Source organism: Embiotoca jacksoni, unplaced genomic scaffold, assembly GCF_022577435.1.
Source record: "Embiotoca jacksoni isolate LCO1_2020_lvr unplaced genomic scaffold, fEmbJac1.0.p SCAF_51, whole genome shotgun sequence".
NCBI classification, from domain to species: domain Eukaryota; kingdom Metazoa; phylum Chordata; class Actinopteri; family Embiotocidae; genus Embiotoca; species Embiotoca jacksoni.
In genome coordinates, this window is record NW_027185405.1 from 2,464,588 (window position 1) to 2,487,789 (window position 23,202).

Consider the following 23,202-nt stretch of genomic DNA (forward strand, 5'->3'; position numbering starts at 1 on the left):
CCGTTCTTTTGTTCTTTCAGACTCGTGTTTCCGTATCGTCACAGAAAGCCTGCAGTTCTTTGAGTACGACTCCATCTCTTTTCGCTGTGAGGGTCTCGACGGCTCGACTCAGCTGAGAATAATCAGGAATAATGAGAATGTTGAGGAAGTAAGTTCGACGTGTGAGACGTCAACGATGACCTGCACCCTTAAAGAGGCTTATGAAACCGACAGTGGAGAATACCGGTGTGAGACGGAGACGGACAAAAGCACTTCTGTCTCCATCACAGTCACCGGTATGTTTGTTATATCTGCTCCACCTTCAACACGTGTTCCTGATCCTCCTTTCTTCTTTGAGGTCAAGATCGTCCTGTAAATTCACGTTATCATCGGGTTTTTATCAGATATATATTTTTACATCCACTTTTCAGCTGAGTAGTTGCAGTTTGTTGGACCAACGTCACGTTTAACTGTTACATTTACTTTGAAATCAAATTCTTCAATTATCTGACCTCAGTCGTCAGGTTTTATATGTTTGCTCCAGAAACGTGTTCATCATCATGTCACTGTTTACTTCCTGTTACAGTTCATTCAAATCATTAAACAAATATTTATCTCAAGGTTCCTCTGTGAATTATATGATGCACATGTTTTGCTTGCTTTGACTTTAGCACCATCAGGACCATTTGATTAATATTGTTCACTTTGCAGATGATTCACTGTTATACATTACTGTTATATTTCAGATTGATTTGATTTATCTCAATTACTGATGTTTCACACTGTGTTTGTTGCCACCAAATATTATATTCATGTGAGCAGCTGATCCTCTTTTCCTCACTGATCTGTCTTTTTTATCTTTACTTCACGTCCTCCAGCTGGTTCTGTGATTCTGGAGAGTCCTGCTCTTCCTGTGTCGAAGGGAAGCAGTGTGACTCTGCGTTGCAGGATGAAGAACGAGTTCCCCGGCCTGGTTGTTGATTTCTACAAAGATGGCGCCCTCTTGGAGAGCGTTTCTGAAGGAGTAATGACCCTTAACAATGTTTCCAAGTCTGACGAAGGCCTTTACAAGTGTGCTGCTGCTCGTGAAACATCACCCGCAAGCTGGCTGGCTGGGAAAGGTGAACACAGATATTATGTTTAGTCCAGGATCGATGCAGATTATAAACTATCCCAGTCACCCTACTTATCATCCCACTTGTTGAAACAAGTTTTCCTTTTGTCTTTCCATCACATGAAGAACAGTGTGCGTCGCAGCCTCGCTCCTCTCCCGTCTCCAGGCTGCGCTGGATCGCTCTCTTCATTTTCATATTGTGCCTGATGCTGCTGGCGATCGGGTTTCTTTATATACGGAACAACAAAAGTGAAGAAAAGTCATTTATTTGATGTAAATAACTCGACAGAAACACTGAAATAAGTGAGCACTCGTAATGGTGTCCTGTAACACTTTGGCTTTAACGCTTTTCTAATAGCTTACTGCAGAGTTGTGTAATTTGATGGCCATCCCTTTGTTTCCAGTGTTCGGGAAAAGCTAAATATTTAAAGTCTTCTTTTATATCTGTCATTACGTTGAACTTTAGATTGGTCTTCTTTCAGGTCACTGGTGATCCACGGCTTGTTGTTGGGGAAGCAGTGTCCAGTCCGGGATGGTACGGTGGTGTGTTCACAGAATTTAATGTATTCTGTGATACAGTCCGTCCTGCTGTTGATGTCCTCCCCATGTGGTCCACACAGCACGTCCCAGTCCGTGGACTCAAAGCAGTCCTGCAGGGCGTCTTTAGCCTCCTGTGTCCACCTCCTCACAGTCCTGGTGGTCACAGGCTGCCTCTGCACCAGGGGGACATACTTGGGAGTCAGCAGGACCAGGTTGTGGTCTGATCTACCAAGGGGGGGGGGGGGGGGGGGGGGGGGCAGTAGTACTGTATGTATCCATGGCATTAGCATACAGTAAGTCCAGAGTTTTATTGTTCCGGGTGGGACAGTTCACATACTGGTGCAAAGTTGGCAGTACTTTATCCAGACTGGTTAAAGTCTCCAGTAACTAACAAAAATGCACCGGGATGCTGAGTCTGCAGTTTAGACACAGTGGAGTGGATGGTGTCCACTGCTGCCTCTACGTCAGCTGATGGAGGAACGTACACAGTGATAACAATGGTGGACGTGAACTCCCTTGGTAAATAATAAGGGTGCATCCCCACGGCTAGCAGTTCAATGTCCGGGCTACAGAAACGTTCCTTCACACACGTGGTCAGGATTACACCACCTCTCATTCACATAGACTTCAATCCCTCCACCTTTCTTCTTACCGCTCCGAACAACGTCTCCGTCCCCCCGAACAGTCCTGAAGCCGGGTACGGCCGCGCTGTGGTCCGGGAGATGTGAGTGCAGCCATGTCTCGGTGAAACACATGATGCTGCACTCCCGGTACTCTCTCTGGGTCTTTACCAGCGCCGAGCTCGTCCGTCTTGTTGACCAACGACCTCACGTTCCCCGTTAAGATCTCCGGTACCGATGGTTTCTATCTCCTCCTCTTCACCTTCAGTTGAGCTCCAGCTCTACAACCCCGACGTCTTCGATCTCAGGCCTCGCTCCGGGCAGCAGCAGTAGAGGTCTACTCAGCGCGATCAGCTGATCACGAGAGGAAACAATAACAATGACCCCAACCAGAAAAGAGGAAAAGTTACGGTCCATTGTCTGACCGTTAACTTAACACACGTGAAGAGAAGAAAACAACAACTCTGAAGAGGAGAAAGAAAAATACTTGAAACCAAACACACTCGGGGAGCTGCTGTAACAGGCTGCCTCGAGCACGGCGCCATCTTACATGGACATATCTTACAATATATGTAGAATATATGTTGATGTTTTACAATAAATTACTCTGTAGATATTTCATAATTACTGAAAGCAGACATGTTATTTCTTAAAGATATTTACCAGGAATTTAATTATTGTGTATAACATTGTTTTTATTGCACATCTGTACATAAACTGATGAATGTAAATAATAGAAGTCTTCCTCTGGTCTGCTCTGTGATGACATCATGTTGTTTAGGATCAATCTCTTGTGCGTTTTGTGTATTTAGAAGTGTGTGTGCTGCTGATTTGTTTTGACCACCACCCGTCTCCTCCTCCTCCTCCTGTTCTTCCTCCTCCTCCACCTCCTCCCCCTCCTCCTGTTCCTCCTACTCCTCCTCCTCCTCCTCCTCTTCCTCCGTCCCTCCCGTCTCTCCACCACCTGCAGTCTCTTTCCCAGTGTCCATTCCTCCCTTCAGTTATAGCAGGTGTCTCTACTTGTCTCTCGTGGTCCTCCCCACGGCCGCCAGCTCCTCTCCATCCACCTCGCGTCCTCCTTCTGAGATCTCCTTCATCATCATCCCCTCGATAATATACTTCAGAGTATTCTGTCTTCGTCATCATGTACATATGTGTCCGCTGTTCTTGTTTTAGGTGATTTCTTCTGTTTATCTTTTAGAACTTTTTCTGCATGTACTGCGTGTTCCTCACCGTCTGTTAGTTCGTCTGTCTGCCAGCCCACCTGATGTTTCTGATGTTTCTTTACAAACGAGCTGATATGAGCCCACAATCTGTTCAAAGGGTGTTCTTTAACTGCTGTCCATAGGGCCCTCTGTCATTATATGGATTTCCTGGTGGGGTGCCACTGTGTCTGTCAAACACTATCTTCAATCTTGCCAAATACTGTCTCGTCGTCTCCCCGAGTACATTCTGCCACGTGGGAAAAATCTGCTCTATCTGCTGTCAGATTTCTTATTCTAAGGAGTAATGCTTCCAGCTGAACTTGGTGAGTATTTGGTGACTACCAGAAGGGGCGGGGTTTCCATCTACCAGCGGGTTCCAATCGCCGGTATTGGAACCAATCTACTCCTGTTATCTGTCTGATGCATCTTTCTATTTCAAATCCATTCAGCTGGTCGCTCTGACACAATCATTTTAGCTGATTTTCGAATTCTGCTGAATTTCCTTTTGGATGAGGAATGCCGTCTCCAGCTCTCCTAACGTCCGCTAATGTCCACGGACGATAAACTAGTACTGTGGCTTCCTGTCCCTCTTCTCCTGCTGGGATTAGATCATTCTATCAGGGGGTGCATCTGTGCGTGATGTGTTTCTGCATCTCTTACGGTATTATTGAACAGATTCTGATCGTCTCTACCTGGTCTGGTTTTTCCAGGGGATGTGGTTCTTAACCAAACGGCAAATCGTCTGAACAGTTCTTGGCTGCTGTCTGGGGTTGGAGTAGAGGGGTGGAGTTTGGTGACGGTGTCGTGGGTTCGGAGACAGAAGCCGGAGGCGGAATAGGAGCTCGAACCTTTAACGGGAGTCCCGACGAGAGCAAAGCAGAGCGTGAAGGTCCAGAGAGGGAAAGAGGAGAACACGTTGTTCCGGTCAGAGGTGAACATGAGCATGTTAGAACACGAACGGAACCACCGGCTGTCTGAACACAGTGAGAGTCCTCCGGTTTCACCGCAACGATTTAAATGGGTTTGGATCATTACTGACAAAAGAAATTCACACTGTCGCTTTGTTTAATTATGTTTTTGTCATTTTGTTCAAGATTTATATTTTTGAATTCAGATCTGCCTAAAAAAAAAATTATTTTAGGGTTAATGGTTTGAGAATGTAGTAAATGAACACTGGAGGAATAATTAATAACAAATTTAAATAAAACGGAATAATTACACCAAGATGCAGTATACATTTTTAGTGGATACGTTGGTGCACATCTTTACATACCCTGTATTTATTCCTCTGTTTTTAACAATGATAAATTCATTAATATAAAACTGGGAGATGGATGATAGGAGAGCATCTGTTTCAGGGCATTTTTTCGATATCTGATTATTGAATATATAAAAATAAAAGTTTAATATTTTTACTGGACAGATTGAAAATAACATCTTTGAATGTGGAAACTTTATGTCTGTAACAAGTCATGCAACAAACAAACATTATATTTCAAATGAAACCAAGATAAACAGAATAAAACCAGTTCAATGTAGATTAAAGTCAGAATGACAACAATGTGTAAAAACTGTGTTTAAATGTGAATATTTACTGCTGAAAAAAAGAGAAACATCTGGACTGAGATCCAGCAGTGCTTCATTTTATTCTTCTATAAAATATCCATCATGACTACATAAATTTATAGTCAATTTATAGACAATCACTCGAGTGGATTGTGTATCTTTGTCGCCCCCACGTGGCTCATTTCAATATTACAACTCTGACCGTCACTGCTGAGCATTTAGGACTTTAATAATACTGAATTTAAGCAGAAATAATAAAAGCAATAAAGAATTATAATCAGACTGAGTACAAATACAGAAGAACGCAGACAATACGTGACCTCTCAGACCTGCTTTTAAGATTCTCCACTTTTTAAAAGGAAACTTAACGTGTCTTTTTATTCAGCTTTTAATTGAGCTTTTGTTTTAATTTATTGCATTTTTTTCTTCTTTTTTACGTCCTTTTTCTTGCACTTTCCATCCGACCGAGACGAGCCGAGAGACAAACGGCTGCGATGGGACACTTCATAACGCCGAGAATTTCTTCCTTTATTGTAAAAATGTCGAAGGTTCGTGAGAACCGAGCTGAAAGGAAACGAGCTGCGCCAGATGTGGGAAGAGTCCTTTTAAATGTACTTTATTTGGTTGCTTGTTCTCAGCAGAATTAACAAACACAGACTTTAATAAAAGAGAAATCACAACAATAAATAATCAACTTTGAGTTTTATTGAACTGAAATCAGAAAGTCGTGTAACGCTTAAAACTAAACAACGATCCAGCGAAATATAAAAAAACAAAAACAAAACCCAACATGGACAGTTATTTTTATAACAAAGACGGTAAAAGTATAAAAACAGAATTGGTGTCGTGATGTGCTTAAAGGAGTGGACGGATTCAACTGAACGGTTTTAAGAATTCAGCTCTGAATCACGTGCAGATAAACACGACTCGAACTGTGGATGTGACTCCTCAAACGGTTCAACTGAAACCAGCTCAGATTAAGGCGGTAAAAAGGAACGAGTGACCACAAAGGCGTCGTTATACAAACAGAAGTCATGAATCTGTAGACGCCAACGTCCTCTGATTGACAGTTTTAACACTCAACCAAAACCTCAGAGGATTTATATCAGTTTAAAAACTGCAGAAATGTTTTCACGTTAGTCGCGCTGCTGAACTCTGACAGAAATTTAGTTACAAAAACACAAACATGAATATTCTTCATTGCTCAAGTAAACTGGAGCTCTGCATTGAACTGAAGCAGCTTTTTATAAACTTATACAAATTAATATAAACATGAAATAATTCTCAGTTTCAAAGTAGTGATCCCCAAAATGAGCCTCAACGTAAAGACTGTAAATATTCATGTAAATCAGTTCATAGAAAACATTTCTGTCAAAATATTAAGCGTCACTTTTGTACTTTAGCTGCACAACGAAAACCTGGTTTTAACATTTAGAGCAGAACGAAGCTTCGTCTTGTAAACATCGTAAAAAGCTTAAATCAAACATCTTCCATCTTGAAGCAGCTGCCGATAAGAGTTCAAAGGGTTCGACGACCAGCAAACCTCCCGGGACTCAAACATGTCACTCAAAATAAAAAGGCTCAGAGGTCACTTTATTAGTGACGAAAACAAAAGTCGTAAGTAGAAAGTAAAACGCAGTCGAAGCCTGTCGAACACAAATGAAGGAGCTCTAGACCAGTTAAAGGAACACGTTCTGGAAAACCTGCTGAGTGGCAGAAATCTTCCAATCAAGCTCATCGATTAACCCGACATCTCAACTTAGTCATAATTCATTTGAAAGTCTGACTCTTCGTCTCTCACACTCAACCTGGAAAACACTAAAAACTATTGTATTGGTGGTTTATCGCCCGGATCCACTCGGAGCTCCGAGGCTGAGCCCGACCTCCTCGTCCTTTAGGTCCCGACCCGAAGCTCATGAGCGTCGGTGACGGTCAGAACGTAGATCGAGTGGTTCGAACCCAAACCCTCCGAATCCAGAGATACTTCCACTCCTCCGCTTACGGCAGGAACTCTGTCCCGACCCAATAGAAGAAATCCACCGTATTTTGGCCTCGAACCGCCCGCTGAAGGTCACGACCCACTGAAAGGTCACGACCCACTGAAAGGTCACGACCCGATGAAGGTCGCGGCCCGATGAAAGGTCACGACGCATCTGAAGGTCACGACCCACTGAAAGGTCACGGCCCGAAGAAGGTCGCGGCCCGATGAAGGTCGCTGCCCGCTGAAAGGTCACAACCCGCTGAAGGTCACGGCCCGATGAAGGTGACGGCCTGCTGAAAGGTCGCGGCCCGATGAAGGTCACGACCCGCTGAAGGTCACGACCCACTGAAGGTCACAGCCTGCTGAAGGTCACGACCCGATGAAGGTCACGACCCGATGAAGGTCACGACCAGCTGAAGGTCACGACCCGATGAAGGTCACGGCCCGATGAAGGTCACGACCAGATGAAGGTCACGACTCATCTGAAGGTCACGACCCGATGAAGGTGACGGCCCGATGAAGGTCACGGCCCGCTGAAGGTCACAGCCCGCTGAAAGGTCACGGCCCGATGAAGGTCACGGCCCGATGAAGGTCACGACCAGCTGAAGGTCACGACCTGCTGAAGGTCACGACCTGCTGAAGGTCACAACCAGCTGAAGGTCACGACCTGCTGAAAGGAGCCTGGAACAGTTAAAAGATGTTTAATCATTTAAGCCGGAAATAAAAGAAAAGACAAAAAGAGTGTAAACAGTAGAAGAAGCGACGTGTTCAGTTCATGTCAGACTTACAGCTTGTGTCTCCGGCTTCTGTTTGCAGAAATATGTAAAGATGGCGGCCAGGATGATGATGATGATGATGGTGATGAAGAGGAGCAGCAGCGGGATCACGACGAACAGCCTGATCCGACCAGCTGGAGAGGAAGAGTCAAATAAAGTCACCGAAAACAGAGCAAACACACGACGCCGACGAACCCTCCGAGTTTCAGCGCTCGCTCACCGCTCACAGCGCCCCCTGCTGGATCCGGAGCAGGAAGCTCTCTGGTCACCAGCCACGACTCTGTTGTCCAACGTTTGAAGGAGTTTGACTCTAGAAAACATGAATCCATCCGTCGGAAAGAGTTCTCCATGAATTCAGCATCTTCATTTGAGGTCAATGAACATCTGAAGAAAACTACTCACCGACAGAAAGCCGGACGACCGGAGCGTCTGCCGGGTTCCTGAACTTCGGCAGGTAACACCGGTACCTGCCGTCATCGGACGCCGTCACGTTCCTGATTTTGAGCGACACGTTTCCGCGCGCCAGTTCGGCGGCGAGTATCTCCGTCCTCCCGACGTACGCCGCCAGTTTCATGTGGCGGTCTACTCTGCCGTTCCGGTTGAGGTGGACGTACTCCACCCGGCCGAGCCGGTCCGGCTTCAGGTCCGGTTTGGACCACTCCACCGTCAGGCGCCGGGCGTCCTCCGCCGGCTCCACGTAGCACGGCAGGATGACGTCATCGCCCGGGGCAACGACGACCAACTCGGTCTGACAAATGACCCGAGACTCACCTGTGGAAAAAGACGGAGAGTTTGATGAATCATGTTCAGAAATCTGATCTTCAGCTTCACAGAAATCTTGGTTCAGATCCGCCCAATTCAGCTTTTGTTTTATTTGTGTTAGAAACATGACTCAGAGGCTGGATTCAAAATCAAACATATCGGACATTTATTCTTGCAAGAAGGAGCAAATACATGTCCACTCAAAGAAAGATGTCCAGCATTTCTCAGCGTCTCTCCTCCGTAGTTCAGCTTTTATACAGTGTGACAAACAGTTGACATCCATCCCCGTTCCCTTTACATCTGAGTTCAGTTGTAGGTCACAAGATAATGGACGTCGTAACATATGGACGTCATAAATTAGACCGTGCTGTGCACAGATAGTACTGAGTGAGGTCGTAGGTCACAGGATCCAGACAGGAGACGTCATGTCTGAGACCATGCTGTGCACAGATAAATAGGTCCTCTTTCCTGAGACAATAAGAACATGTTGTGCAACAGATAGACAAACATTCGACAAGTATGATGAGTTCATTATTTTTCAATCAATTTGTTAAGTAATCAGTTTATTACGGTGATATTTATTATTGTTTTGGATCATTTCTGACAAAAGAAATTGACACTGTCACTTTGTTTAATTATGTTTTTGTCATTTTGGTGAAGTTTTATATTTTTAAATGAACCCTCGTGCTGTCTTCGTGGACACAATACGAGAGCTGCGTTCGTCACAAAAGGTGCTTCGTCCATTTCTTTTTTTCAAACCTCAATATCCAACTTGATTCCAATTTATTGACACTGATTTTAAACTTTTTTTTTTTTTTACATTTATGGTCAATAGACCTCACTTTCATGAAATTTGTACTCATTTTTGAGAAAAGAAAAGTGTAAATTGTCAATTATATTTATTATAATGAAAATAAAATATTAATTCCTTGATAGATTATCACAGACTGATTATCATCAGACAACAAGAAACAAACAAAGTGAAGATCTGGAAACTTCGGGGCATGTTTTACATTCGTGTTTAAAACAAAGACTAAAATATTTAACCAGTTCTTAAATTAGAGGAATATTTTCTGTTGATCGATTTGTCTCGGCACCGTTTGAAGCAACATTTAAGATTGGGATGTTTGTAGAGTCATTAAGACTTCACCAGTGACATGAGCAAATTACATTCAGGGTTTCTTATGTTCCCGCCTTCCTGAGGGTTATAAACTTTAACGGTTTTGGAAGTAGGCCAAAACAACCTGAAAAAAAACATGAAGTTGGCGCCTTTTTGTTTCTTCTTCACCATTGAACAAAGCACCACTTGTAACTGGAGCAGATCTGTGACCAGATCAAGAGCATTTTATTTCATGCTTTATGTGTCATCAGGTAAATGTGGAGAACACCTGAAACAGACTAGTCAGTAAAACCAAAAGCATTATAGATTTAAATATCCCTTCTGATTCAGCCTGAAACCCTCTGATCTGAATCCAATGACTCAGTCTAAAACTAAAAGAAGATTTCACTTTACTGCAGTTTAAAGTGTCCACATACACTAAATGTTCATCTGTTGATAGACAGCGAGTTGTATTTGGTAAAAAATAGTCCGTTCAAATCTGAACAGATATGATACTCCCATTTTTAGAGAAAGCGTGACTTAGACTATTATACGAAAATCTCTGGTGTCCTTTAATATGAAACTTTTACAAAAGAAAAGTCCTTGCCGAACTAGCCTCAGAATCATCACGTTTTAAGTTTTTATTCAGATTTAATGTGAATTTTCTGTTCGCCGTCATCACTTTAGATATTACAGAGCAAAGCAGAAATCCTAACAGTGAATTCGGCGTGGTTATTTGACCATAAATGTAAATAAAACGTCGGCTAACAGCTACCACATTAACTTGTAAACATATTATGACGTTATCCGCCAGCGTGTCCGTATTATCCGCTCTTACCTTTAACGGGAGTCCCGACGAGAGCAAAGCAGAGCGTGAAGGTCCAGAGAGGGAAAGAGGAGAACACGTTGTTCCGGTCAGAGGTGAACATGAGCATGTTAGAACACGAACGGAACCACCGGCTGTCTGAACAGAATGAGCCCACAATCCCCACAAATCCCTCTTTTCAATCACAGAACAACACGTGTCTTTTATATCGGGTATTCAGATTAAATCATGACTGAGATTGAAAACTCCTTCATGTCTAAAACATTCTGGAAAGTTCGGGGCTGACTCATGACAACATGAGTTGTCTTTCCTTATGAACAGCTGACTGTTGAATGAATGTTTTTAATCTGATCAGGTGCTCCTGTGGCATACACAAAAACAAATTTATAATTTGCTGTCATTAATAGGGAAGAAACTACAGATGATCTTTTGTATTATCATTATTATTATGATTTTATCAAGTAGAGAAAGAATCAGAAAAATACTCATCAGAAGATCCCAGAGCCTGAAGTGATGTCTTTAAATTATTTATTTCATCAAAAGATGTTTTAATAATGACAAAATAAAGCAGCAGAATACAAACAAATGTTGGTAAAAAAAAAAAAAAGATCTTTTGATGGATTAATAGACAAATTTAACACTAAAAACAAATGTAAATGTTATATCTCAGTATTTCCTTTTAAAGTACATAAATAATCTATCACTTCTATTTCATAGTGACTGAAAACAACTTTTAAACATCTTCAATTTATTTGTCAGTGACCTGATAGGAATATGTAGAATATATGTTGATTTTTTACAATAAATTACTCTGTAGATATTTCATAATTACTGAAAGCAGACATGTTATTTCTTAAAGATATTTACCAGGAATTTAATTATTGTGTATAACATTGTTTTTATTGCACATCTGTACATAAACTGATGAATGTAAATAATAGAAGTCTTCCTCTGGTCTGCTCTGTGATGACATCATGTTGTTTAGGATCAATCTCTTGTGCGTTTTGTGTATTTAGAAGTGTGTGTGCTGCTGATTTGTTTGCTTCCTCATCTGCCTTGTGGTTTTTCCCTCGATACCGAGTCATTCTCTGTTGTGTGTGTTGTGTCTGTGAATCATGTGAATGTGTGTTTCTGCATGACCTGATCCCGGTGTGGTTGTGGTTAGTCATGTTGAACCCGCCAGCCGGCTCCTCCTCCGCTTCCTCCGTTTACAAACGAGCTGATATGAGCCCACAATCTGTTCAAAGGGTGTTCTTTAACTGCTGTCCATAGGGCCCTCTGCCATTATATGGATTTCCTGGTGGGGTGCCACTGTGTCTGTCAAACACTATCTTCAATCTTGCCAAATACTGTCTCGTCGTCTCCCCGAGTACATTCTGCCACGTGGGAAAAATCTGCTCTATCTGCTGTCAGATTTCTTATTCTAAGGAGTAATGCTTCCAGCTGAACTTGGTGAGTATTTGGTGACTACCAGAAGGGGCGGGGTTTCCATCTACCAGCGGGTTCCAATCGCCGGTATTGGAACCAATCTACTCCTGTTATCTGTCTGATGCATCTTTCTATTTCAAATCCATTCAGCTGGTCGCTCTGACACAATCATTTTAGCTGATTTTCGAATTCTGCTGAATTTCCTTTTGGATGAGGAATGCCGTCTCCAGCTCTCCTAACGTCCGCTAATGTCCACGGACGATAAACTAGTACTGTGGCTTCCTGTCCCTCTTCTCCTGCTGGGATTAGATCATTCTATCAGGGGGTGCATCTGTGCGTGATGTGTTTCTGCATCTCTTACGGTATTATTGAACAGATTCTGATCGTCTCTACCTGGTCTGGTTTTTCCAGGGGATGTGGTTCTTAACCAAACGGCAAATCGTCTGAACAGTTCTTGGCTGCTGTCTGGGGTTGGAGTAGAGGGGTGGAGTTTGGTGACGGTGTCGTGGGTTCGGAGACAGAAGCTGGCTGAGCAGCCGGAGGCGGAATAGGTGGAGCGGGCGGATCAGCTGTTACCGGGACGTCTCCCATGTTAGGGTACGGAGGAGGATCGGGTCCCATGTTGGTTTGTTTTTGTACCACATAATCATCATCTTCATTATATTTCTGGGAGAAATGTATTTCATTTATTGGATATAGTATTGGTGCACTAGGAGCTTTATTCTCTTCTCTTCCCCTCTCATTTTTATTTTCTGCATTCTCTTTTTCCTTCTTCTTTCCATCCCTTTTCTGCTGCTCTCTGTCTGTCAGCATGCCCTTGCTTCTCTTAAACCTTTTTTTTATTTCCCTCACACTTGCTTTCTATTTTCTCTGTCAACTCTCTACATGCTGTCGCTGTTAGTTTTCCCTTCAATCTGTGTTCCTTTTCCCATTTTTTAAAATATTTGATGTAATCTGCACCTTTTGAGTGCATGCGTTTTACGTCTCCCTCCAGAGGTATCTCTTTGATCTTATTACAGCATAATCCCATTTTTTCTATCTGTGAGCCAACCAGTTAGTATGGAGTTCACCTGAGCAACTGGTCTTTATACAGTGTACCGTTAGGCTTCGGCCCGCTTTTACACTGTAGGACACTCACAGTATCTAATTATTTATTTTAATTTTCTTATAGTTACCTGTAGGTCCCTGACCTATTTTTGTGCACGCGACTTTTAGTTTACCTAGTCTACTCAGACTCTTTAGTTTATCTAGTCTATTCAGACTCTTTAGTTTACCTAGTCTACTCAGACTCTTTAGTTTACCTAGTCTATTCAGACTCTTTAGTTTACCTGGTCCATTCACTCTTTAGTTTACCTAGTCTATTCAGACTCTTTAGTTTACCTAGTCTACTCAGACTCTTTAATTTACCTCGTCTACTCAGACTCTTTAGTTTACCTAATCTACTCACACTCTTTAGTTTACCTAGTCTATTCAGACTCTTTAGTTTACCTAGTCCATTCACTCTTTAGTTTACCTAGTCTATTCAGACTCTTTAGTTTACCTAGTCTACTCAGACTCTTTAGTTTACCTGGTCCATTCACTCTTTAGTTTACCTAGTCTATTCAGACTCTTTAGTTTACCTAATCTACTCACACTCTTTAGTTTACCTAGTCTATTCAGACTCTTTAGTTTACCTAGTCCATTCACTCTTTAGTTTACCTAGTCTATTCAGACTCTTTAGTTTACCTAGTCTACTCAGACTCTTTAGTTTACCTGGTCCATTCACTCTTTAGTTTACCTAGTCTATTCAGACTCTTTAGTTTACCTAGTCTACTCAGACTCTTTAGTTTACCTGGTCCATTCACTCTTTAGTTTACCTAGTCTATTCAGACTCTTTAGTTTACCTAGTCCATTCACTCTTTAGTTTACCTAGTCTATTCAGACTCTTTAGTTTACCTAGTCCATTCACTCTTTAGTTTACCTAGTCTATTCAGACTCTTTAGTTTACCTAGTCTACTCAGACTCTTTAGTTTACCTAGTCCATTCACTCTTTAGTTTATCTAGTCTACTCAGACTCTTTAGTTTACCTCGTCTACTCAGACTCTTTAGTTTACCTAGTCTATTCAGACTCTTTAGTTTATCTAGTCTACTCAGACTCTTTAGTTTACCTAGTCTACTCTTTAGATCAAAACAACAACAAAAGAAGTTGTCTTACCCGGGTGTCCGATGTTTGATGGTGAATCAGCCTTGTTCTAGGATCCCGTCACCCCTCCTCTCTCCAGTTAGTCCTGGCCTCACCAATGTCCAAACTGTTTCAATAAAGAAACAGGGTGGAGGTCTTTCCTCAGGAGTCCCAGACTCCCCCGTGCACGGTTTCAGGCTACTTCCGGAGAGAGATGTTGGGATCCGGCTCGAAGGACCAATTATGTTAGACGGAAAACAAAAGAAACTTTCCGGAGCCACAATGCAAACAAGAGGAAGAGACAAATCTTTTCTTTCCATCAAACACATAACTTGTCAAAGTGTTAAAGGGGATGTTGTGGAAAGTTTTCATCCTTATAAAAAAACTGAAGTGAAGAGGACTTTTATTTGTTTGGTTGGATGTTCCGCCGAGTGTTTCTGCAGATATATTCACATCTCAAAACGAGCTCTGGGCTGCGTCGCTATACTTCGTGCTTCACCATGGCAACAGACACCGAGGATCGTGGGTAATGTAGTATTGAAGGTAAACTCGATAAAAAAACAAAACATGATTTCTTCAAAAATGTGAAATGATGGAAACGGGTGGCTACAACAGAGCGCTGGGTTGTTTCTGATTCCTCTGATGACTGCTTCACTCAAAGCCAGGAAGAAAGCTGAGGTCACCATCTGCAACAGAGACGCAACCCCAAAAGTCCCTCAAGCCCCTCAGAGCCGTTGGTATAAATCACTGCTTGTGATTGATCAGCTGACTGTTAGTCATAAACTCCTCAGGAATTGATGTAAAACAGAGAAAAGCAACAAGTCATCACGAAGAAGTTTGGAAAAGAGGAAAACGGTCTAAAATGGAACAATAACAGTAAAAGTACAAATAACAATAATAATAATAGCATTAGTAAAAAATGAATTAAAAACAATAACGGCAAAAATAACAACAGCAATGATAATGATAGAAATTAATGTTATTAGTAAAAAGAACAACAATAATAATAATTGTTTTTCTGGAAGCTCTAAAAATGTTGGTTTCGGGCAAAAAAAACAACAACAACAAAAAAAAAAATCAACTTATGATCTTTATTCAAATTGATCCATGAACATGGGACTATGTCAAAGGTCACATGACCAGAACAGTTTACTTCCTGCTTGTACATCTGGAAGATGATGTTCACCTCAGATGTCAACGAAAGGCAGTAAAACACTTAAACGAACCGATTGAACATATTTTGTGCGGTTATACTGCGATACTTCACACTCGGCTCATAAGAGGTGTGAATGTTATTGATCTCTTGTGAACTGAACTTTACCAACAGAGAATCAAACCGGGCGTAAAGTTTGTGCGTCTGAGGAGGAAAATGTGTCTTAGGAAGGAAACTTAAGTGAATAGAAGGCGTTCGAGGTGGAATCACAAGACTGAACGCTAATTTTACATGAAACAAACTATAAAGTTCAACAGAACCAAATGGTGATGACGATGGAGACTTGAAGTAATATTTACAATCTTTTAACTGGACTGGTGAATAACAACAACTGTAGATTGAATATTTCAACCAATCAGTACAAAAGTTTGTGTTCCGTTTTCTCAAAAACTGAATTCAGTCCAGCAGGAACACAAAATGAGGCCGAGGCCACGTTCACAAACGGCTCACAATTGAGCCGTCAAAAAAAAACAAAAAAACAAAACACTTCCTGCACAAACAAACTCGTCAGACATTCGGACCTGGAGCACTTCGTCGCAGCAGGAAGCTGTGGCCTCTGTTTCGACAGAAGAGGTGTGATGGAGCACCAACCCCCACCTCCACCCAACACGACCTGCCAGAAGAGTCGGTGTGTCAGAGCAGCATGGAGATAACAACACTGTGCGCTGTCGTTGGTGAGTACCAGTGATTTCTGTGAGTCGGACACTAAAACGTGACCTGCGCTCTTATTCATGAGCAGTTCCTAGTGTTTAACTTTGTTGAATCTTCTCTGTGGCATTTGTGTTCCAAACCCGGTTCTGAATAATGTTGGGAAACGGTGTAAAATGTAAATAAAAACCTGAATGCAATGATTCCCAAATCCTGTAAAACGATATTTAATTGAAAGTACACTCAGCAGGTCGTCATGAGGACCAGAACGGTTCAAAGACAAGAGTCTGCAGCTTTATCTTTACAAGTAGTTATGCAACGAGACGCACCCCCGTTAGCTCTGCTGCAGACAGTATTTGAGATGTGGTGTGATAAAGATGCCAAAGAGAGAACACGTTTTATTAAATGTACTTATCGTTGGACTGTGAATGCTGGGAGACGTTGGTTCCTTCTGTTCCCCCTGAACAAACAAATAGACGATAGAAGTGCAGTTGATGACTGATTGTGATAATATCTAATTAGTTATGTGACATAACAACAGCCTTTATATATAGCCAAGCTGAAGATTAAAAGTTGGTTTAAATATTGCACTGACTCACCTCTGCCTGTTTCCTCTTCCCAGGGTGTACCAACCACAGGAAACGGGAAGGGGGGAAGTAGAGATGTGTTGCTCTGTTTATTTAGGGAAATCATGTATTTATAATTTTAATCTATTTATAGGGACTGTAAATATTTGTAAATTATTATGGATATCTTTGGGTTGGTGAAATCATGTAAATATTTATTGTACATATACTGTTGATATATATACTTACCTGTAGATGGTATGTCTGGGCTAATTAGAGTGAGCAGGTGTCTCTAAGGATCTCAGTGTGTTTGTGTAGGGAGCCTGGTGGGTGATGGTGTACCTCTGGTGTACCTCTGGTGAACCTCTGGTGTACCTCTGGTGAACCTCTGGTGAACCTCTGGTGTACCTCTGGTGAACCTCTGGTGTACCTCTGGTGTACCTCTGGTGAACCTCTGGTGTACCTCTGGTGAACCTCTGGTGTACCTCTGGTGTACCTCTGGTGAACCTCTGGTATACCTCTGGTGTACCTCTGGTGAACCTCTGGTGAACCTCTGGTGTACCTCTGGTGTACCTCTGGTGTACCTCTGGTGTACCTCTGGTGAACCTCTGGTGAACCTCTGGTGTACCTCTGGTGAACCTCTGGTGTACCTCTGGTGAACCTCTGGTGTACCTCTGGTGTACCTCTGGTGTACCTCTGGTGTACCTCTGGTGAACCTCTGGTGAACCTCTGGTGTACCTCTGGTGAACCTCTGGTGTACCTCTGGTGTACCTCTGGTGTACCTCTGGTGAACCTCTGGTGTACCTCTGGTGTACCTCTGGTGAACCTCTGGTGTACCTCTGGTGAACCTCTGGTGTACCTCTGGTGTACCTCTGGTGAACCTCTGGTGTACCTCTGGTGTACCTCTGGTGTACCTCTGGTGTACCTCTGGTGAACCTCTGGTGTACCTCTGGTGTACCTCTGGTGAACCTCTGGTGTACCTCTGGTGTACCTCTGGTGAACCTCTGGTGTACCTCTGGTGTACCTCTGGTGTACCTCTGGTGTACCTCTGGTGTACCTCTGGTGAACCTCTGGTGTACCTCTGGTGAACCTCTGGTGAACCTCTGGTGTACCTCTGGTGTACCTCTGGTGTACCTCTGGTGTGATGGTTTTATAGTGGAAAGAAATGAAGCTTCAGCAGAAACCTCTTCTGGACTCTGATCTGCTCTTTTGTCTCGATGGCTGCTCGGGCATGTTAATAGTTAATAATAATCAGCGCAGCGCAGACTCGTGGGATTTCAATCATCTGTGGTGAAACCACCAGCTGACTAACACATCAACCAGGGTTTCCTGGTGTCAACTTCCTACCGATTGGTGACAATCTCAGTTTGTCATTACTTCTGTCTTTCTTGCAGCTTCTCTGACAGTCTTCCCCGACAGATCCCAGATCTTCCAGTATGAGCCGATCACTCTGAGCTGTGAACATCAGGAAGACTCCACCGAGTGGATCGTTAAGAGGAACACATCCGAGAACGTAAATGAAGAATGTTCCCATTTCTGGAATCCAAGAAATTCATCTGACTGCTTCTGCAGCGAATCTTACTATTCAGACACTGGAGTTTACTGGTGTGAGTCTGGAGCAGGAGGATGCAGCAACACCGTCAGCATCACTGTGACAGGTGGGATTAAACCACAGTCCTGTGTTCGTAGCTTCAGGTCTGTAAAATGGTTCTGATCCAGAAGTGTCTTCAGCTGCAATACCAGCGAGTGCCACTAGAGGTCGGCTCCAAAAAGCCTCCGGCTCCATAGACTCCCATTCAACTTCTCTCATCAAATCCAAAGTGAATAAAATGTGTCCATCAGTTATCTCGGTGTTGTTAGCTAAAGTCACTCCTTCTTATTAGTTTTCTGGAGGTCCATCTGAAAATAATCCCTCATTCATTAGAAAAGAAGATTCAAGAAGACCTGTTTTTGGGGGCGTGTCTGTTTGATTGACAGGCCTGTGGTGCAGTCAGGTTACAGCTATCGGTGGGGGGGGGGGGGGGGGGGGTGATGTCACTGCTGGTTGTCGCTTGGTTTGAACAAAGTAGCAAAAGATCAAAACATACCTCAAACAGCCAATATATTATCCTCAGGCCTGACCTCTTGTGGTCAAAGCAGTTCGTTTAGATGTTGATAAACCACAAAGTGCAACAAGTATAATCTGGGTTTTGAGAAAATACCTCTGTACCTGCTTGTATGGGAAAATGTCCACTGGACCAGCATGTCAACGCTTGTCTTACACTCGTCAGAGAAAAGTACACGAACAGGGTCGAAGTCTCAAACTGTGATCTCGTCCAAACCTTTTTCTGAGTGCGTAGTTTGTGGAGGCTAAACCGAAGGTGTCTTTCTTTTGAGAGAAGGCTTGACCCTGACACGGTTTCCTGTTGTTTTACAAGCGGTCGGACTTTCACACCCACATCCAGCCATAACTGCTCAGCTGTGCAACGGTTCAAATGTCTGCTTCAGGTGCTTTGATTCTATTCTTTACACAACTATCTGTCACGTTTCATGTGAACAGTCCAACACTGAAGATTTAAAAAATTGTTTTAGCAAGTCTGGTATGAAGACCCAAATTCATGTTAAAAGATAAGGCTGCACCCAAAGTGCAATACCACTGGGGACCACTAGGGGCTTGCTCCAAAAAGTTGAGTTGCAGTGTGGTCTATCGTCCAAGTCTCCTAATAATGTGTAACCCAACCGTTTGCACGCAGGAAAACTCTTGCGTGACGTGTAGAAAGTCTAAAGTCGACTAAATATGTGTTGTCGTGTCTTTTCGCCTCTCAGCTGGTTCTGTGATCCTGGAGAGTCCCGTCCTCCCCGTGACGGAGGGAGAAGCTGTGACTCTACGCTGCAGAACCGGGACGACCTCAAACCTCACCGCCGACTTCTACAAAGACCAGGTTCTCATTGGCAGCAGCTCGACGGGAAACTTCACCATCGGGAGCGTTTCCAAGTCCGATGAAGGACTCTACAAGTGTAACGTCTCAGGAGATGGAGGATCAGCGCTCAGCAGGCTCACCGTCAGAGGTGAGTCGCTGCTTTCAAGGCCCTGAAAACCAAAAATGTCTTACTGTCAGCAGCGTGGTTCCACCTGCACAGGTTTCATAGTCTCACATGTATCTTAAAGTGGGAGGGGCCCAGCTGGAAGAAGTGATGTCATGTTTCTGTGCACCAATCAGAGTTTACCAACATTTGGTGTTCTTTACTTGTTTCCGATTGTATCCTAAATTCATCCACACAGTTTATTACAGTTAGCGTTTAGGGGTGAACAGGAAGTTAGCCGCAGAGCATGCTCAGTATTTATTCGTAAGGTTAGTGTGATTTGTTTGGTTTAATCAGCTTGCAAATGATGTTAATTTATATATAAAAATCCTGCCTTGTTCCTTTTAAGTTAAATAAAATCAGATGGAAGTGACACGCGGCTCACGAACCTTCGGTTCCCTCGACGCCGATCGGTCAACAACAATGAACATTGTGCCGATGATGAGACCAGAGATGTTTTTAACTGAGCACAGGGTTAGAAAGTGGAAAGTTGGAGGTCACATCGACACGGTTCCTCTCTTGGTTCGTTGTACATTTAGGCCAACCTGCGGTGTTTCTGTTTCGAAGCAGGGCGTCCTGAGCGATGCGACCAACCCTTCGCTCACATTCTACTTCCTGTGGTGGGCGTCTGCGTCTGCATCTTGCTGATGCTGCTGATGCTGCTCTGCCTCCGGAGGGGCATTAAAGGTTAGTCTGTTCTCACGTCAATAAGAACCGACATCCTGCTGGTTCAGTGTCGGGCTCTAAAAGCAGCCGGAAGTCCTGCAGACACAGGTCGTAAGCTTTCGACCACGATGGGTCCGAAACCAGCCGAGAACTGAAATCTGAGGCTGAAGTAAGTACCGGCTCACCGAAGCTGGACCGCTGACAACGGAAAAACTCCTCTGATGAATCTACATTTCTGCTGACGCTGCAGATGTTCGGTCAGAATCAAGAGGCAACCAGCTGCGATGTCACCCGTTGGTTTGTGAACGTTATGAATCCTCCAGTTCAGATTTTGTCCGTCACCATCTTTGCTAGTTCGGAGCAGTTTGGAGCAGGAAGTGACCATATTTGGACAAGCTGGGGGAGGAGCCAGCGGTGGATCTGACCGATCTGATCGGAAACCTGACGATACTACGTCCCGCCCACCGATAGCTGTAACCTGACTGCACCACAGGCCTGTCAATCAAACAGACACGCCCCCAAAAACAGGTCTTCTTGAATCTTCTTTTCTAATGAATGAGTGAAGCTGGTGACGCAACATTCGGCGCTTCACAATGGCCGGATTGTGATGTCTGATAATGGGCAGGTGGGAGCTGGAAACATCCCCACCACCTTCACTGCAGACATAACAAACACACCTCGAGCACAGCGTAGCTCTTCTGTTCATTTGTAAATGAAGTTTCATTCACTGGGGAGGAATCGTATGTCACAAACGTCCAACCCGAAACAAAAAATAAACTCTGACGTGGTTCGCGTCTGCAGACAATAAAAGAACCTCCCAGGTGGCAGCTCGAGGCTGCAGCAGAAACACAGCTCGCCTCAAACTAACTTCAAACTGCACGCTCCTGTGTCTCTAACTCTGAATCGACCATCGTCTGGGTTCAGATCTTTAAATCCAGTTTTTCTGTTGCAGGTAAAATGAACTCCGCCGTCTCGTACACTGACGTCACCTTCACACAGGAAGTGAAACCTCGACGGGTCAGAGGTGAGCTGGCCGGTGTCTTGACCCACTTTTCCTGCACACTTGTCGGTCCACCTGACTCTAAGCTCCGCCCCTGTATTCAGTCACTCCCCAGGATGCCTTGACATGAGGTCGTGTGTATTGCTCGGCTCAGATCCTCCCTACAGCTCTGACGCTTTCTGTCTTCATCTGTCTGCACAGATTTGGACGCCACGCCGACCTTTTACTCAACGCTCAGCCTGGACGCCATCTGACCGCAAACAGCACGTACGAAAGTGAGAGTTTATCATATTTTCTGTTAAAATGAGCGTTTAACATGATTTTACAGGAAACGGAAACATTACTGTTAATTGAGGCTCCTGACGAGTCGTCGTTCATCTTTAAATATTTGCACAAAACTGTCTTTGTAGTCGTTGACATCCTTGTTGTCATTTTTTTAATGTTTCATGGCTGTTTTGCATTTCATTGGAGTCTCTTTGTTTCTTTGTCTACTTTTGTGATGCTTTGTAGTCGCTGATTTATTTATTTTTTGATCAGGTTTTAACGATAATGTGAAATTGTCTGCATCTCTTTTTGTGTCTCTTTGGGTGTTTTGTGTCTTTGCAGATTACGGTTTATCTCTCTCAGCAGCCAAAATAATCTGCAAGAAAACTAAACTTGAACTGTTTGAATGAAAGAGGGTATATTTGGAGACTTTGAGTTTCACTTTTTAAATGTAATGAATGGTGTCTGTTTCACCAGCTTCCTCCCCAACAGTTCCTCTCTAAGTACAGTTCATGACAGAAACCAGACTGAAAGGTCACACACTCAACACAGCAGCTGTAAATTATACAAACTTTCCCCGGACTCAAACAGCAGAAGCTTCAGTTTCTGTAACCAAAATAAAATGTTTGTAATGAAGGAATCGAGTGTTTCTGACTTGTTGCAGAAAACGATCAACAGCAAGTTTATAACGAACAGAAAATACATTTTATGGCTATTTATCAGAAGATGTCACGATGTAAACAGGTCAATAATTGGAACCGTTGTCTCAGGAAAGATGATTATTTTCACTTCTTTATCTGCTTAAAACTACATTATAGTGTGTATTAATTTTTTTTGGATTTGTTTAATGCTGCTTGTTAATATAAAAAATAGTTAGTGTGCTGCCTGCCACTGCTGTGTTCATGGCTTCTTCAAAAACTGTATAATGAGCAGATACCATAGAGACACAATTGCATTTTCTCCAAGGCAGGATCGATGGATTTTTCAAATTATAGCCAGCGTTCTCAAGTCTGAAGCGTTTGTAACAGTTAAAACGGCGACACCTAGTGGCCAACATTCAGAATTGCACTGGAAAGACTGTTGGTCTTTTTAACATGTTCTTTAAAGGGTCGACAGAAGAAAAGGAAAATATAAACGGGATAAAAAGCTGTTAATTTACGTGGAAATAATCCTTGATAAAATTATGGTGAGTAGCAGAAACTAATGTTTCGCGGTTTGTTGTCATGTTTCTATGTTTGTGTTCAGTCGGGTTCAGTTTGGACTGTTTGTCTCTTGTTGGTATGTTTTCACGAAGTCTTCAAAGCTGAAGGAAAAACAAATGTGTCATAAATAAATATATTTAAAATGATATGATGCGTTTCTGTATCTTAAAGCCGACAAAGTTAAACCCGAAACACCAACAGCAGTTAAATACGTGGAGATGAGTTCAGAAACACCGACGGAGCTTTTCAGACTTTAGACACATTTGGCTGATGATCGAAACGTTTTTACTTCAAGAAGGTTTCGAATGCAGGACAGCAGCTGTCAATCAACGTCACACCTGAGTATTAATAAAGAACAAGTCTGACAGGATGAGGTATGCCGATGAACCACATCATGACTGTGTGTGCGTGTGTGCGTGCGTGTGTGTGTGTGTGTATATATATATATATATGTGTGTGTGCGTGTGTGTGTGTATATGTGTGTGTGTGTGTGTGTGTGTGTGTGTGTGTGTGTATGTGTGTA

General features: G+C 43.1%; 2 protein-coding genes across 2 annotated transcripts; one reads left to right on the top strand and one right to left on the bottom strand.

Annotated features, from left to right (window-relative positions):
• Positions 1-5,709: 5,709 nt before the first annotated feature.
• LOC138212013 (myelin-oligodendrocyte glycoprotein-like) lies at positions 5,710-10,588 on the bottom strand. The gene is made up of 5 exons (XM_069172253.1): positions 10,481-10,588; positions 8,184-8,552; positions 8,002-8,091; positions 7,794-7,915; positions 5,710-7,686 (listed from the first exon to the last, which is right to left on the bottom strand). The coding sequence occupies exons 1-5, from the start codon at positions 10,575-10,577 to the stop codon at positions 7,666-7,668; spliced, it is 699 nt and encodes a 232-aa protein (XP_069028354.1). The 5' UTR covers positions 10,578-10,588; the 3' UTR covers positions 5,710-7,665.
• Positions 10,589-15,755: 5,167 nt separating this feature from the next.
• LOC138212012 (low affinity immunoglobulin gamma Fc region receptor II-b-like) lies at positions 15,756-22,779 on the top strand. The gene is made up of 6 exons (XM_069172252.1): positions 15,756-15,944; positions 17,879-18,142; positions 19,290-19,532; positions 20,118-20,234; positions 21,166-21,237; positions 21,415-22,779. The coding sequence occupies exons 1-6, from the start codon at positions 15,914-15,916 to the stop codon at positions 21,465-21,467; spliced, it is 780 nt and encodes a 259-aa protein (XP_069028353.1). The 5' UTR covers positions 15,756-15,913; the 3' UTR covers positions 21,468-22,779.
• The last annotated feature ends 423 nt before the right edge of the window (positions 22,780-23,202 follow it).